This window comes from Mesoplodon bidens (assembly GCF_964165515.1).
Source record: "Mesoplodon bidens genome assembly, chromosome: 4".
NCBI classification, from domain to species: Eukaryota; Metazoa; Chordata; class Mammalia; order Artiodactyla; family Ziphiidae; genus Mesoplodon; species Mesoplodon bidens.
The window spans coordinates 109756239-109773026 of NC_138160.1; the positions used below are offsets into that span (position 1 = coordinate 109756239).

General features: G+C 34.8%; 1 protein-coding gene across 1 annotated transcript in view; it reads left to right on the plus strand.

The window, feature by feature from the left end:
* The window catches only part of ADAMTS19 (ADAM metallopeptidase with thrombospondin type 1 motif 19), a gene marked incomplete at its 5' end in the record, with an annotated part of 287542 nt that overhangs the window by 163340 nt on the left and 107414 nt on the right, over positions 1–16788 (plus strand). Inside the window, 3 exons of the mRNA XM_081232610.1 lie at positions 5311–5412; positions 11082–11212; positions 12149–12321. Coding sequence (XP_081088736.1) covers positions 5311–5412; positions 11082–11212; positions 12149–12321 — 406 coding nt within the window. The remainder of the gene's footprint in view (positions 1–5310; positions 5413–11081; positions 11213–12148; positions 12322–16788) is intronic.

Genomic DNA, 16788 nt, shown 5'->3' on the forward strand with positions numbered 1-16788 from the left:
CAAAGAAAGAAAACTACAGGCCAATATCACTGATGAACATAGATGCAAAAATCCTCAACAAAATACTAGCAAACAGAATCCAACAGCACATTAAAAGGATCATACACCATGATCAAGTGGGGTTTATTCCAGGAATGCAAGGATTCTTCAATATACGCAAATCAATCAATGTGATACACCATATTAACAAGTTGAAGGAGAAAAACCATATGATCATCTCAATAGATGCAGAGAAAGCTTTCGACAAAATTCAACACCCATTTATGATAAAAACCCTGCAGAAAGTAGGCATAGAGGGAACTTTCCTCAACATCATAAAGGCCATATATGACAAACCCACAGCCAACATTGTCCTCAATGGTGAAAAACTGAAACCATTTCCACTAAGATCAGGAACAAGACAAGGCTGCCCACTCTCACCACTCTTATTCAACATAGTTTTGGAAGTTTTAGCCACAGCAATCAGAGAAGAAAAGGAAATAAAAGGAATCCAAATTGGAAAAGAAGAAGTAAAGCTGTCACTGTTTGCAGATGACATGATACTATACATAGAGAATCCTAAAGATGCTACCGAAAAACTACTAGAACTAATCAATGAATTTGGTAAAGTAGCAGGATACAAAATTAATGTACAGAAATCTCTGGCATTCCTGTACACTAATGATGAAAAATCTGAAAATGAAATCAAGAAAACACTCCCATTTACCATTGCAACAAAAAGAATAAAATATCTAGGAAAAAACCTACCTAAGGAGACAAAAGACCTGTATGCAGAAAATTATAAGACACTGACGAAAGAAATTAAAGATGATACAAATAGATGGAGAGATATACCATGCTCCTGGATTGGAAGAATCAATATTGTGAAAATGACTCTACTACCCAAAGCAATCTACAGATTCAATGCAATCCCTATCAAACTACCACTGGCATTTTTCACAGAACTAGAACAAAAAATTTCAAAATTTGTTTGGAAAAACAAAAGACCCCGAATAGCCAAAGCAATCTTGAGAACGAAAAACGGAGCTGGAGGAATCAGGCTCCCTGACTTCAGACTATACTACAAAGCTACAGTGATTAAGACAGTCTGGTACTGGCATAAAAACAGAAAGATAGATCAGTGGATCAGGATAGAAAGCCCAGAGATAAACCCACGCACATATGGCCAACTTATCTTTGATAAAGGAGGCAGGAATGTACAGTGGAGAAAGGACAGCCTCTTCAATAAGTGGTGCTGGGAAAACTGGACAGGGACATGTAAAAGTTTGAGATTAGATCATTCCCTAACACCATACACAAAAATAAGCTCAAAATGGATTAAAGACTTAAATGTAAGGCCAGAAACTATCAAACTCTTAGAGGAAAACATAGGTAGAACACTCTATGACATAAATCACAGCAAGATCCTTTTGGACCCACCTCCTAGAGAAATGGAAATAAAAACAAAGATAAACAAATGGGACCTAATGAAACTTCAAAGCTTTTGCACAGCAAAGGAAACCATAAACAAGACCAAAAGACAACCCTCAGAATGGGAGAAAATATTTGCAAATGAAGCAACTGACAAAGGATTAATCTCCAAAATTTATAAACAGCTCATGCAGCTCAATAGCAAAAAAACAGACAACCCAATCCAAAAATGGGCAGAAGACTTAAATAGGCATTTCTCCAAAGAAGATATACAGACTGCCAACAAACACATGAAAGAATGCTCAACATCATTAATCATTAGAGAAATGCAAATCAAAACTACAATGAGATATCATCTCACACCAGTCAGAATGGCCATCATCAAGAAATCTAGAAACAATAAATGCTGGAGAGGGTGTGGAAAAAAGGGAACACTCTTACACTGCTGGTGGGAATGTGAATTGGTACAGCCACTATGGAGAACAGTATGGAGGTTCCTTAAAAAACTAAAAATAGAACTACCATATGACCCAGCAATCCCACTACTAGGCATATACCCTGAGAAAACCATAATTCCAAAAGAGACATGTACCAAAATGTTCATTGCAGCTCTATTCACAATAGCCCGGAGCTGGAAACAACCTAAGTGTCCATCATCGGACGAATGGATAAAGAAGATGTGGCACATATATACAATGGAATATTACTCAGCCATAAAAAGAAACGAAACTGAGCTATTTGTAATGAGGTGGATAGACCTAGAGTCTGTCATACAGAGTGAAGTAAGTCAGAAAGAGAAAGACAAATACCGTATGCTAACACATATATACGGAATTTAAAAAAAAAAAAGTCATGAAGGACCTAGGGGCAAAACGGGAATAAAGACACAGACCTACTTGAGAATGGACTTGAGGATATGGGGAAGGGGAAGGGTAAGCTGTGACAAAGTGAAAGAGAGGCATGGACATATATACACTACCAAACGTAAGGTAGATAGATAGTGGGAAGCAGCCACAGAGCACAGGGAGATCAGCTCGGTGCTTTGTGACCGCCTGGAGGGGTGGGATGGGGAGGGTGGGAGGGAGGGAGATGCATGAGGGAAGGGATGTGGGAACAGATGTATATGTATGACTGATTCACTGTGTTATAAAGCAGAAACTAATTAAAAAAATTAAAAAAAAAATACAGTACACCACATCACTGGTCATTAGGGAAAAGCAAAAAAAAAAAAAAAAAAAAAAAGAAAGACATGGACACAGGTTGTATTTGAAGATAAATTTTATGAGATCTATACATGGACAGTTAATCCATGTCCATTTAAATTATTCCATTGAAATTTTTTTTTTCATGTAAACTTTTTAAAAGGCTTCTTGAGATAAACATCCAAATTTATGTATGCTTTTAAGGGTCATTTCTTATTATAGAGGAATAAAAAAGGAATGTTGTATTATTTTTATTAGTTTGCAAGGAATGCTGAGTTGTACATTTCTGTCCTGGATTCCTGTACACAGCATTTTAAGTTTTGAAGTTCTTTTCTTAATTGACATAGTAAGTGATTTCAGTAATTATGTTGAAAAGAAGATTTGACTCTGGCCTGTGTAACATACAGAGTGTTTGGTTCTAACAAAATACCCAGTCCTGCTCCTCTTAAGAAAGGGCTTGGTATTACATAGTTCTAACATCACGCATCTGAGATGTTGCACTTCTCGAGGATAAAACAGTCCATTCCATTTCTTCACTATTTTATTGCTTTACTTTTTACAGTTTGGTTTGAATCCTGAATCTGAGTTATCTTTCAGAATGAGGCTATAATATACTTACCAAAAGATCCCCAGAACTATAGAACATAAAGGGTAAAGAGATCTCCTCTATGAGAGATATATTCTGTATGACTGTGCTTATCTTGAAAAGCTGCCAGGTTTACTTTTATGCTCTCAGTGCCTCAAGTGGGAATCAGAGTACCTGCTGTTTTGAATAGAAGCTAATGGTGGAAGGTCAGAATTTAGGCCACCTCAGTGTTCAACAAGCAAGTATGATTTTAAAACTACAGCATAGACAAGATTTGCCTTTTAGTTCAATATGCATTGGTTAACTAATGAACTTGACTAAAATAATTCATGTTATAGCACAACTAAGCCTTATTGAATATTAATAAAGAAAAATTCTTCTTTGGTGGAAAATTCAGCATTTGACCTCATAATTATAAAATATCATTAACAAGAATGTCTTGGAGAAAAAAATAAAAACTTTTAGGAACTAAAATTCTCAGGTTAGATATCTGTTAATTCAAATATAAATGTGTCCACAAAAGTACACGATAAACAACCTCTCTGCTTATTTTCAAGAGTCTAAAATATTGCAGAGAAGCTATTTCATTTAGGCATTCTTTAAAATTAGTTCCTGGATGAATTTTTGGTAAATGATATGTGACATAAAAGCAAAGACATTAAGCTAAATCATATCCTAAATATAATAAGATATATTTGTATGAAATATTTTGAAGCAGAAAAACTATCTGTCACAGCACATAAAATAGCATAAATAGAATATACCACACTCCTGCCATAGACTATTGAATTTTCAAGAACTTACAAACATTTCAGAAATCTACATTTTTAAATAAAGAAAGAATAGGAAAATAATATTTGGAGAGTTGTAACAAATTCAGAGAGTTGTAATAGACCTGCTTGAAATCTTAGTTTAAATTTATGATTCCCAAAGTATTTAGTAGATTTGAGTCATAAGTTAATTTTAACTTTACAGTGATTTTCAGTTTGTTTTGAACACCACTCCCAGAGTAAACCCCCTAAAATAGCCTTTTTATCTTATCAACCTGCTGGTCAACTGCTGAATGATTTCTTTTTCCCTCCAAAAATGGAGTCCTGGCATTCAGGATCTGGTTTTTCTGTCTTTAAAATCTTGTTCCCTACTCCCTACCCTTATATGACTCCTCCCATCTGACTGTTCTTCTCACCCTTTCAAGACTGTCTTTCACATCAACACTTACTTGTTCTGTCCTTATCAACCTGCTTTCTTCCAGCCTTTACTTCAAATATCTGGATAGGTAGTCACACAATCATCTTCAAGATAGATTACTCCAGTCGCTTTAAGTATGCCGCATGGATTTGATATTTCTGTGTAATTTGTTAATAACAGGCTTGTATCTAAAAAACTTCAGCCATCCTATAGAAATAGAAAGTCCTTAAGTATGTGGTAGTTTTGCCTCTTTATCTGTCTCTGGGTGGCCACAAGTATAGAGTTCTATTCTTTCAGTGTTGTGTTTATGCTGTTTTATCTCACTATTTTTTGTTTGTTCCCTCAACTTTTCCCTAGAAAAAGTTAAATGTATTCTGGGTACCTAGAACTCATTCATACTGAGGTAAAAATGACTGATAACAGGGGAAATATGCCCACTGAGAGTCTCTGTATTGCATCAGGGGCCAAAGCTATGTGATGAAATAATGAAGTACTAACATGGCTTGTCGGCATACAGCAAAGCATAAGTGAGGACAGGCTTTAAGATAGGAGGTACTAAATCATACCATAAGCTCATTACTTTAATTTTTCCAGCCTGGTTCATATAATGGTATAAATAATGATTTTTAGCTTACAGTTTTCTGCTGTAGCTACTTAAGCTTGTGTAATCACATGTGTTTTATTTAAAGAAATTTTAAAATATTTAAATTTATGAAACAGATTTTCTATTTGTATCAGTCTTCACATCACTATAAATAAGCCATACACTATTTCAATTATAAGTTTAATATTAAAAGTACCTAAAGTATATTTTTCTTCAAATCATTTCTGATGTTCTGTTAAAAGAGCTCTCTCAAACCTTATTGACTTAACCTCAAAAATGTGATGCCTTCCCCTTATTAGTTATTATACCCTTGTTTTCAGCATGTTATTTGCACAGGGTTGTGGTGCAAGGTAGAAGGGGAAAAAGAATGCAGAACCAAACTAGATCCACCAATGGACGGAACTGATTGTGACACTGGTAAGGTAAGTCATTGGTGCTGCCTGAAATTAATAAGAATATTAAGTGAAACTTAAGAAACTTGCATTTTCTCCTTACTAGTTATGAGTGTAACTGGTAAGACATTTTCTTCTGCCAGTTACATATGTATCTTTCTTAACACCAGTGTAATACTTTCAGTATATATAAAGTTTCAGCATTTCCTCTATTTTCAATTTTAACACTTATATTTTTGCAAATCCATGGGTTTTTAAAATATCAATGCAGTAATTTTTTATTGTTGATTATGACAATGTGGAGAGTTGGATGTATGTATTACTTTAACAAAAATGAAATATTTTACTATTAAATTACACATAAGTAAAAGATTCACAAATAAATCATAAATAGTAAAACTCAGCTAATGAATCCTTTAAAGTATAAAATATTGTCTTAGGAGAGCCACCAAGTATAGTTTTTCCTTGTCATTTCAAGCAACATAAATAAAATATTCTGGGGGATTAGTAAACATTTGGCTGTCTAAGTTGTTTAATCTAATGTGTTTCATAAGACTATGGAAATGTATTAGTACACATCTCCAGATCATTTCAATTGCTATTGAAAATTAATTTTCTTTTGAAGAATATTAAGGCGTTAGATCCCATATAAACTTATAATTACAGTTAATTTAATCAAAAGATAACCATTCAATAGTTTACATAATTTTCTAATTTTTATTCTATGAAGGGAAAGTAGAACAGTTATTACTTTACTCATTAGATGTAAGATCAGAAAACTTGCCTCTGAAGAACATGAATTTTTACTACATTTGAAAAGAATCAACAACATAAAGATTACTTGGGGTGAATTACTTAGTGAAAAAAATTAAGTCGTGTAGAGGGCTAGTTTAAAAGCACATCAATTTGAAAAATGGACAGAAATGGAAATCTAGCAATTCCAGTTCTAGAATTTTGTCCTAAGTAAATACTTATACCTGTACAAAAAGATAGGCACGTGTGCATGTACACACACAAACACACGTACATACATGCTTATGTCAGGATGCAACTTGCTGTGGTGAGAAATGAGGTACAACAAAAATATTCATCAGGAGAGGAATGGTTCCAGTGTAGCTGTTAACAGAATGAGGTAAATATATATGTATTAAATTGAAAGCATCTATAAAACATGATAGTTTGTATAGAGACATGTCAGAAAAAACTGATACTTTATATGATACCATTTGAGAGTTAGGGAATAAAACAATTTGCATACAGATGTGAGTATACACACAGAGTATATATTTTTAAACTCATAGAAAATGGTTTGAAAATATAAACGCCAAACTATAATTAGCAGTTGACTCTTGGGAGGGATGTGGAATTGATGGATGGAATAAAGCAATGGGAAGTGAGGGTGAATATAACTTTTCTCCTGACATTTCTGGATTGTTTGACATAAGCATATTGTCATATTACTTCTGTGATTTCTTTAATGAGAAAACGAAAAATGTACAAATTAAGTCCCAAATAATAAAAAAGGACTAGAAATATTTTATCACTAGATATAATCAGTAAGAAAATGATTTCTTGAAAGAGAACTTCTGTGAATATCAGTCAGTTGTTTACAGACTGCCAAATGTGTTTTCTGTGAGCTTATATGGAGCGTCAGAATTTGGATTTATTTTTTAATTATGCACAAAAGTACAGTAATGTATGTATATTGGGCAAGCCTCATGGTATTATGCTGAGCAATTTATTGCTTGAGTCATAAAACTCTGCACCAGCAATAATTTCCATCATCCCTGAAACAGAAAAGCAGTAATAAATAGAGATAACCAAATATTCAGCCACATGTCTTCAAACATCACACAACCCATTTGTCTTACTTAGTTCTTCATTAGCAATATAAAATCTGTTCATTTTTATAATCTGGTGTCCTAAATATTTTTCTACTATTTTTTTCTTCTGATATTTATGAAAATAAATTGCATTCTTTAGTTCTCTAAAATAAACTTATTCTTTCAGCAATCAAAATTGTAATTACTCTTTAAACGTAAATGTTTTATTTCCCTATAATTGTGCTAATGATATTCTCTTAGTGGTTCTGTAATGCTTTGTGTATTGAAATAACTAATGAACTTCTCAGTTCCTCAGGCCATGTGGGCTTCTTCAACTATCCATCTGTTCCAGCTGTTGTAGGAGCCATCCTGACAATAGCTTCCAACACTCTGCAGTTGAGGGCTGTAGGGATAAAATATTTGGATGCTTACAACCTCGCGCTAAACACTGCTAGCTCAGTACATGGCAAACCAAGAAACAAAGCTGAGAATTTTGTAATGTTTTACACTCTAGTGATGTTAATTTAGCTGTATAACTAGTTCATCTAAGAGTATATAATTAAGTCTGAGAAGGTGCTGACCAGAATTCTATGATTCAAAATGATTTTTTAAGAGATTTATTTTATTTTATTTTATTTTATTTTATTTATTTATTTTTGGCCGTGTCGGGTCTTTAGTTGCGGCGTATGGGCTCTTCACTGCGGCTCATGGGCTTCTGTCTAGTTATGGCGTGCGGGTTTTCTCTATCTAGTTGTGGCACGTAGGCTCCAAGGCGCATGGGCTCTGTAGTTTGTGGCAACGCGCGTGAGCTCAGTAGTTGTGGCCCGTGGGCTTAGTTGCCTCATGGCATGTGGGATCTTAGTTCCCTGACCAGGGATCGAACCTGTGTCTCCTGCATTGTAAGGTGGATTCTTTACCACTGAACCACCAGGGAAGTCCCAATTCAAAATGATTTTGAAGATAGGGATTTATCTACTATTTATGGACAGCATTTTCCAAATTAAAAGCAGCCTGTTTTCTTTCTTCTCCTTTTCTCTACTATCATCTGTATTTATGTTTATATTAACAGAGATCCAAGAGTTGATAAATGATTTGGTTTAAACCAAGAAATGTATGTTTTTTACTTAAAATATTTTCTAGGAATTGGAGGATGGGGAAGGAAAGCTAAATACCAACTGACTAGAATTTTAGACTGTTTTGAAGGATGCTACGTAACATATTTCAATTATTTACTTTCCTAAGTTCCTAAAGGATGAAATTACCACCATCGTTCTTGATTGAAAAAATGAAGGATGTAATATCCTTACAATCACAAATTTGCAAATGGAGACAGTTTATTGCCTTTTTTCTTCCTCTTCTTTCATCTAACAATGTGTGTACAAGAAGATTTGTTGAGAGAATAATGTTTCCTTTGTCATCTTCATGAACCTCTTCCAATTGAGTGTTTTCATCAACTTCCTAGGCATATTCCCATAGAAATTTGAGAGAATAGAAATATAGTCAAACTTTTTTAGGTCATGTACTGTCCCAGAAATAAACTATATTGTATATTTCCTTAGCATTTTCATAAATCAGACTGAATTATTCGATATGAGAAATTTTGAGTTTTTTAAATCATGCATAATTTTTTGAAGCTAAAAAGTACAAATGAAACAAAACATCCTGCTAGAGAATTCATGAAAAGCATTAGGATCATTTTATGTAAAACCCAATAGAATATTTCGTATAATAGTTTAAACAAAACATTTAACACTTTGCCCAGTGTTGAAACACAGCACCACCTAGAAGACAGAAAAGCAGGTTCTCCATAGTTTTGTCCAGAGATCTGGTTATCTGCAAGGGGATGAACTTTAACTATTATACTATGCTTTCTTTAAATTTCACTTATTTGTATATGCAAATTTGGCTTGCATATCTCTTTCCATTTATCTTCATCTGCCAGACGTGTCTAGTTTAAATGACGTGCAAGTCTAGATCTGGGTCTTTCCCAGAATATTTTTAGTCAGCTGTGAGCTCTAGCCCAGCCTTTCAATGCCAGCTTACTGCTAAATGGGCGAGGAGCTGTGATATGCACTCGGGGGGAAAAATAAACACCCTTCACCTAGGCCAAAACAACTTGACCAATTGAAATTTGACAGCTTTCACACTGGATTTTTTTTTTCCATGAATGGCATAACATCATTAAATCCTTAAAACCAGTAAGTTGTTTAAAAGTTTTCACAAAGTCTGTTTTCCTCCTTTTGCAGTTTTCAGACTGAATCTTCATATAAAATCTCAGTTCATTTAATGACAATCTTAGCATGTCAATACACTCTGAGTTGTTGAGGTTTTGTTTTTTTTTTTTCCCAAGCCTGGATTTAAAACTCCTTGAATCCAAAAAAGGTTGAATTTAAAATCTGACATTATTAGAGAAAATCTGCAGGAACTGATTATTTTATTGCATAGAAAAGCATTAACTGGGCTCACACAAAACTACGTAGCATAGTTTTCTAAGTTCTCTCTTCTAAAAACAGCATTCAAAAACATTATCAAAATAAGTTTTAAAGAAACAGATCAGTTAAGATCAGAATGAATAGAATTTTGGTGAGATTTCTGGAAACTTATTAATAAAATTAATATAATGATATATAATTTGTTATTAGTATTTTTATTATAGTTAATCTTTATTAAATCTTTGCTAAGGACTATGCATTGTGCTTAGTTTCACTCAACTTCTGAAAATTCTATTAGGTAAATATCAATATGATTATCATTCACATTTTGAAATGGGAAAACTAAGAATCAGAGAGCTGCTATAATTTCTTCAAAATCCCTTATAAATCATGTTGCCATTAGTGCAAAATATCGTTTAGGGCTGGAAGGATCAGCTTGCTCAACCCTTGTGACTATACAATCATTTATCTAAATTTGTTTAATCTTTACTTATTATTTCCAACATGGTTTTGTTTAATTAATTTTTACCTTTAATATGTTTGCTATGATCATGATAGATCTGATTTTCCAGGAATAAAGAGAAATTATAAATATCTGTCCACAAAGTCCTGGCAACCATTCCTTGGTGGCCACAGAAACAGCCTCTTTGGCTGTTTTTGTTTAAAGTTAATGATAAAATAAATATAAAAAATAGAATGAGCACACTCCTTTCTCTTCTTTCTTTGCTGTCTTTCTCAGTTAATAGATACCAAATAACATATAGAATAATTGGAATGAAATGATAGAATTTCAGAAAGTCTAATTGTTCAAGTCTTTCAAATAAACAGCTTTTGAAAGAAAATTTGCTATAATGTTAATGCTTGAATTTGACAGAAACTTTCAGAAAAAAAAAAAACAATATAAAGGAAAGTGCTAAAATTGAGCCATACTCTTTTTTTTTTAATTTACAAGGAAAGAGAGTACTCTGAATCACTGAAAGTTTAAATCAAAATTGCTAAATTTGCTAAAATGTCTGCTTCATTCTAGTTAAAGACATTTATATCTTATGTACCATTCTTATATTGATACTTGACCCTATGCTTTTTTGGTCCTCTCTTTTAAATTGTTATGTTTCTTAAAATGTGTTAGTTTTTCTTCCTGGCTGTACAACCCCAGATTCCTTCTTTGCCCTATCTCCGTCACAAGTACTAAATTCTCAGGGCTATAGTACAAATATCTGTGTGCTGTTCTTATGACAAGACTGTATGATCTGACATGAGAACTGGACCAGTGTATTGCTATGACAGTAAGCACGTGTCAACTTATTTTTGGTCTTTTGCAATTCCACATGTTTGGGGTTCTTAGCAGACCTGATTTAATCTCAATTCCAGTGACTCTATAGGCCAGTGAATGATTTTCCGTTGTGCCCTGATTTGTTCACCTAAGACATAACTTTTGGAATAGTGGTGTAAGGCTGGAGAGTGTACCAGCAGGACCTCAGCACCTGGACTCGTGGCTGGAGAGTGGAGCATGTGGAGTCCCTGTAGCCGAACCTGCAGTTCTGGGATCAGCAGTCGAGAGCGCAAATGTCCTGGGTAAACGCAAAGTTCCTGGATTGGGGGAGGGCATTGTTTTCTTCAAGTTTGAAATTAAAAGATTTTACTGATAAACCATGTTGGGGGCCAAAGAAACTTCTCAAACCTCACTCCACTTTGGAAAACAGAAAAATCCCTTAAATTATTTTATGTAAAATCTCCCTTCAAAGAAGAAAATAAGACCAAACTTTCTAAGAATAAATAATTAAACACTACACAGAGTGGTGTTTTGAGTACAAATCAAATAAAAAATTGTGTTGAAATAAGCAGGGAGAGATGTGTTAGAAAAAGTAAGTCACCATTAAAAGGAACTGTGAGAGGAGCCGGAAGCTGATAGGACTTCAGAAAGAGAGGGAATGAGGACAACATAAATGTCAGTAGAAGCTAAGAACGATGAGAAATGAAATCCTGCTGAGCACATGTATGGATAGGGAGCGTCCAAGATCAGCTTGCTTGTCTCCATCATTCCTAGAGTGATCCTAGGAAAATGTGTGAGAAAGTCATTTCAGCTTTATGCTTTAACTTTGGTGTGGATTCAATGGCCCAGTTCCTCAACAAGAGATTTTAAAGAATGTATGTGAAAACCTTAGAAGCAACTCCTTAATAATTCTTAGCCCCACTCTTTCATGGGAAGTGCAGGCTTTCTATTTTGCCCCCAACCTCTGCCCTTTACCCTTCTGTATCATTTTCATGGCAAATGGGCTCTTGTTTCTCATGTATTTTGGAAATTAAATGGCTCAAAGATAGGAAAAAATATATATTTTTAAATAAACATATGGATTTCCTACCATTACCAATCATTTAATCTGTCCACCTTTTCAAAAGTAGATTTAATATAAAGGATTATACCTTATTAATATATTGCCTTTTGATTTTTTTAAATGAGGAGTTAACATAAAAAAAGATAAAATTGATTATTTGTACTGTCTTTTCTAGGCTAGGTTCTGAAGCAAGGGATTGTAATGGTCCCAGAAAACAATACAGAATATGTGAGAATCCACCTTGTCCTGCAGGTTTGCCTGGATTCAGAGACTGGCAATGTCAGGCCTATAGTGTTAGAACTTCGTACCCAAAGCATGTACTTCAGTGGCACGCTGTCATGGATGAAGGTATGACCAACCAGATCGCCACCATCTTAGTTATGTAGACTTCTAGGTTTGCAAGGTGCTTTACAATAGTGGTAAATATTGTTTTACAGTTTATATTCTAGGTATTTCAGAGCTCTGTTTTTTCTACCTTTACTGGTATATAACAACCACAAGCACTGACTAAAAATATATTTTAAAAATATAGAGATATTATACACCAATGACATAAACTAAAATTTAAAAAGGGTGACAATACAAAATGCTGGTGAGGATGAAGAGAAACTAGATCTCTCATGCGTTGCTGGTAGGAAGGTAAAATGGAGCAGCCACTCTGAAAATTAGCTTGGCAGTTTCTTTAAATAACTAAGCATACACTTTAGAAAGCACAGTCTTGGTTATTTATCTCAGAGAAATGAAAATTTGCAACCACAAAAAAATGCTGAACACAAATGGGCACAGCAGCTTTATTTTCTATAGCCAAACACTGGAAACAGTCAAAAAGGTTCTAAGTAGCTGCAGGGTTAGGAAACTGAGGTATATCTGTGCCATGGGATATTATGCAACAGTACACAGAACACTCTGTTAACATATGCAGTGACCTGGTGGATGTCACAGCATTATGCTAAGTAGGAAAACCCAATCTCAAAATGTCTCACACTGTATGATTCCTTTTATATAACATTCTTGAAGCCACAAAAGTATCGAGATGGAAAACAGATAGATGAGTGGTTACCAGGAGTTAGGGGTGGTGGTGGGAGAGGGATGGGTGTCCCTGTAAAGGGGTAGCACGAGGTAGAACTAGAGATCTTTATATAAAGTGCAAATTGGCTCATTCTGATCTCCCAGTTAAAGCATTTCAGAGACTTGCCATAACTCTTCAGGTAAGAGGCCAAATTTCACCACATGACATGCTCAGCAAGACCTTCTTTAGCCTGATTCCTTCTCGTCTCCTGCCTCATATAAAACCTCACTCTCTCTTCTTCTGCGCTCCAGATATTGCCCTTGTTTCACTGCTTCATACATGTCGTACTTTCTTCCCCCACACATGGCCTCCAAACATACTGTTTCTTTATAGAAAGAAGAATAGAATAGTCTTCTATTCACACCATCCTTTTAATAAAGGTTAATTCTATATTTCCAGATGCTTCAACCAACAAACTTTGGAGTCTTCATTTTCCATTTAGTTCTCTTTTACTGTACATTCAAAATTTCAGTAAAGTCACATGAGCCCTATCTTTAAAATACATCCAGATTCTGATTATTGCCCAATATTTCCAGAGGTGCCACCCTGGTATAAACAACAGTGTCTTACCTGGATGATTGTAGTAGCTGTGTAACTATTCTTTTTTTTTAATTTTTGCATTTTCTTTTCTTTCTTTTTTTATACAGCAGGTTCTTATTAGTCATCCATTTTATACGCATCAGTGTATACATGTCAATCCCAATTTCCCAATTCATCACACCACCACCACCACCCACCGCCGCTATCCCCCCTTGGTGTCAATATGTTTGTTCTCTACATCTGTGTCTCAATTTCTGTCCTGCAAATCGGTTCATCTGTACCATTTTTCTACGTTCCACATATATGCGTTAATATACGATATTTGTTTTTCTCTTTCTAACTTACTTCACTCTGTATGACAGTCTCTAGATCCATCCACGTCTCTACAAATGAACCAATTTCGTTCCTTTTTGTGGCTGAGTAATATTCCATTGTATATACGTACAACTTCTTCTTTATCTATTTGTCTGTCGATGGGCATTAGGTTGTTTCCATGACCTGGCTGTTGTAAATAGTGCTGCAATGAACATTGGGGTGCATGTGTCTTTTTGAATTATGGCTTTCTCTGGGTATATGCCCACTGGTGGGATTGCTGGGTCATATAGTAGTTACATTTTTAGCCTTTTAAGGCTGTACTGTTCTCCATAGAGGCTGTATCAATTTACATTCCCACCAGCAGCGCAAGACGGTTCCCTTTTCTTCACACCCTCTCCAACATTTGTTCTGTGTAGATTTTCTGATGCTGCCCATTCTAACTGGTGTGAGGTGATACCTCATTGTAGTTTTGATTTGCATTTCTCTAATAATTAGTAATGTTGAGCCGCTTTTCATGTGCTTCCTGGCCATCTGTATATCTTCTTTGGAGAAATGTCTGTTTAGGTCTTCTGCCCATTTTTGGATTGGGTTGTTTCTTTTTTTAATATTGAGCTGCATGAGCTGTTTATATATTTTGGAGATTAATCCTTTGTCCATTGATTCGTTTGCAAATATTTTCTCCCATTTGAGGGTTGCCTTTTCATCTTGTTTATGGTTTCCTTTGCTGTGCAAAATCTTTTAAGTTTCATTAGGTCCCATTTCTTTATTTTTGTCTATTTCCATTACTCTAGGAGGTGGATCAAAAAAGATCTTGCTGTGATTTATGTCAAAGAGTGTTCTTCCTAAGTTTTCCTCTAAGAGTTTTATACTGTCCAGTCTTACATTTAGGTCTCGAATCCATTTTGAGTTTATTTTTGTGTATGGTGTTAGGGAGTGTTCTAATTTCATTCTTTTACATGTAGCTGTCCAGTTTTCCCAGCACCACTTATTGAAGACACTGTCTTTTCTCCATTGTATATCCTTGCCTCCTTTGTCATACATTAGTTGACCATAGGTGCATGGTTTTATCTCTGGGCTTTCTCTCTTGTTCCATTGATCTATATTTCTGTTTTTGTGCCAGTACCATATTGTCTTGATTACTGTAGCTTTGTAGTATAGTCTGAGGTCAGGGTGTCTGATTCCTCCAGCTCCGTTTTTTTCCCTCAAGACTGCTTTGGCTATTCGGCGTCTTTTGTGTCTCCATACAAATTTTAAGATTGTTTGTTCTTGTTCTGTAAAAACTGCCATTGGTAATTTGATAGGGATTGCATTGAATCTGTAGATTGCTTTGGGTAGTATAGTCATTTTCACAATATTGATTCTTCCAGTCCAAGAACATGGTATATCTCTCCATCTGTTGGTATCATCTTTAATTTCTTTCACCAGTGTCTTATAGTTTTCTGCATACAGGTCTTTTGTCTCCTTAGGTAGGTTTATTCCTAGGTATTTTATTCTTTTTGTTGCAATGGTAATGGGAGTGTTTCCCTAATTTCTCTTTCAGATTTTTCATCATTAGTGTTTAGGAATGCAAGACATTTCTGTGCATTAATTTTGTATCCTGCAGCTTTACCAAACTCATTGATTAGCTCTAGTAGTTTTCTGGTGGCATCTTTAGGATTCTCTATGTATAGTATCATGTCACCCGCAAACAGTGACAGTTTTATTTCTTCTTTTCCAGTTTTTATTCCTTTTTTTTCCTTTTCTTCTCTGGTTGCCATGGCTAGGACTTTCAAAACTATGTTGAATAATAGTGGTGAGAGTGGACATCCTTGTATTGTTCCTGATCTTAGCGGCAATGCTTTCAGTTTTTCACCATTGAGAATGATGTTTGCTGTGGGTTTGTCGTATATGGTCTTTATTATGTTGAGGTAGGTCCCCTCTATGCCCACTTTCCGGAGAGTTTTTTTTTAATCATAAATTGGTGTTGAATTTTGTCAAAAGCTTTTTCTGCATCTATGGAGATGATCATATGGATTTCCTTCTTCAATTGGTTAATATGGTGTATCACATTGATTGATTTGAGTATACTGAAGAATCCTTTCATCCCTGGGATAAATCCCACTTGATCATGGTGTATGATCCTTTTAATGTGTTGTTGGATTCTGTTTGCTAGTGTTTTGTTGAGGATTTCTGCATATATATTCATCAGTGATATCGGTCTGTAATTTTCTTTCTTTGTGGTATCTTTGTCTGGTTTTGATATCAGGGTGATGGTGGCCTCGTAGAATGAGTTTGGGAGTGTTCCTTCCTCTGCAATTCTTTGGAAGAGTTTGAGAAGGATGGGTGTTAGCTCTTCTCTAAATGTTTGATAGAAATCACATGTGAAGCCATCTGCTCCTGGACTTCTGTTTGTTGGAAGATTTTTAATCACATTTTAAATTTCATTACTTGTGATTGGTCTGTTCATATTTTCTATTTCTTCCTGTTTCAGTCTTGGAACATTATACCTTTCTAAGAATTTGTCCATTTCTTCCAGGTCATCCATTTTATTGGCATAGAGTTGTTTGTAGTAGTCTCTTAAGATGCTTTATCTTTCTGCAGTGTCTGTTGTAACTTCTCCTTTTTCATTTCTAATTTTATTGATTTGAGTCCTCTCCCTTTCTCTTGATGAGTCTGGCTAATGGTTTATCAATTTTGTTTATCTTCTCAAAGAACCAGATTTTATTTTTATTGATCTTTGCTATTGATTTCTTTGTTTCTATTTCATTTATTTCTGATCTGATCTTTATGATTTCTTTCCTTCTGCTAACATTGGGTTTTGTTTGTTCTTCTTTCTTTAGTTCCTTTAGGTGTAAGGTAAGATTGTTTATTTGAGATTTTTCTTGTTTCTTGAGGTAGGCTTGTATAGCTAT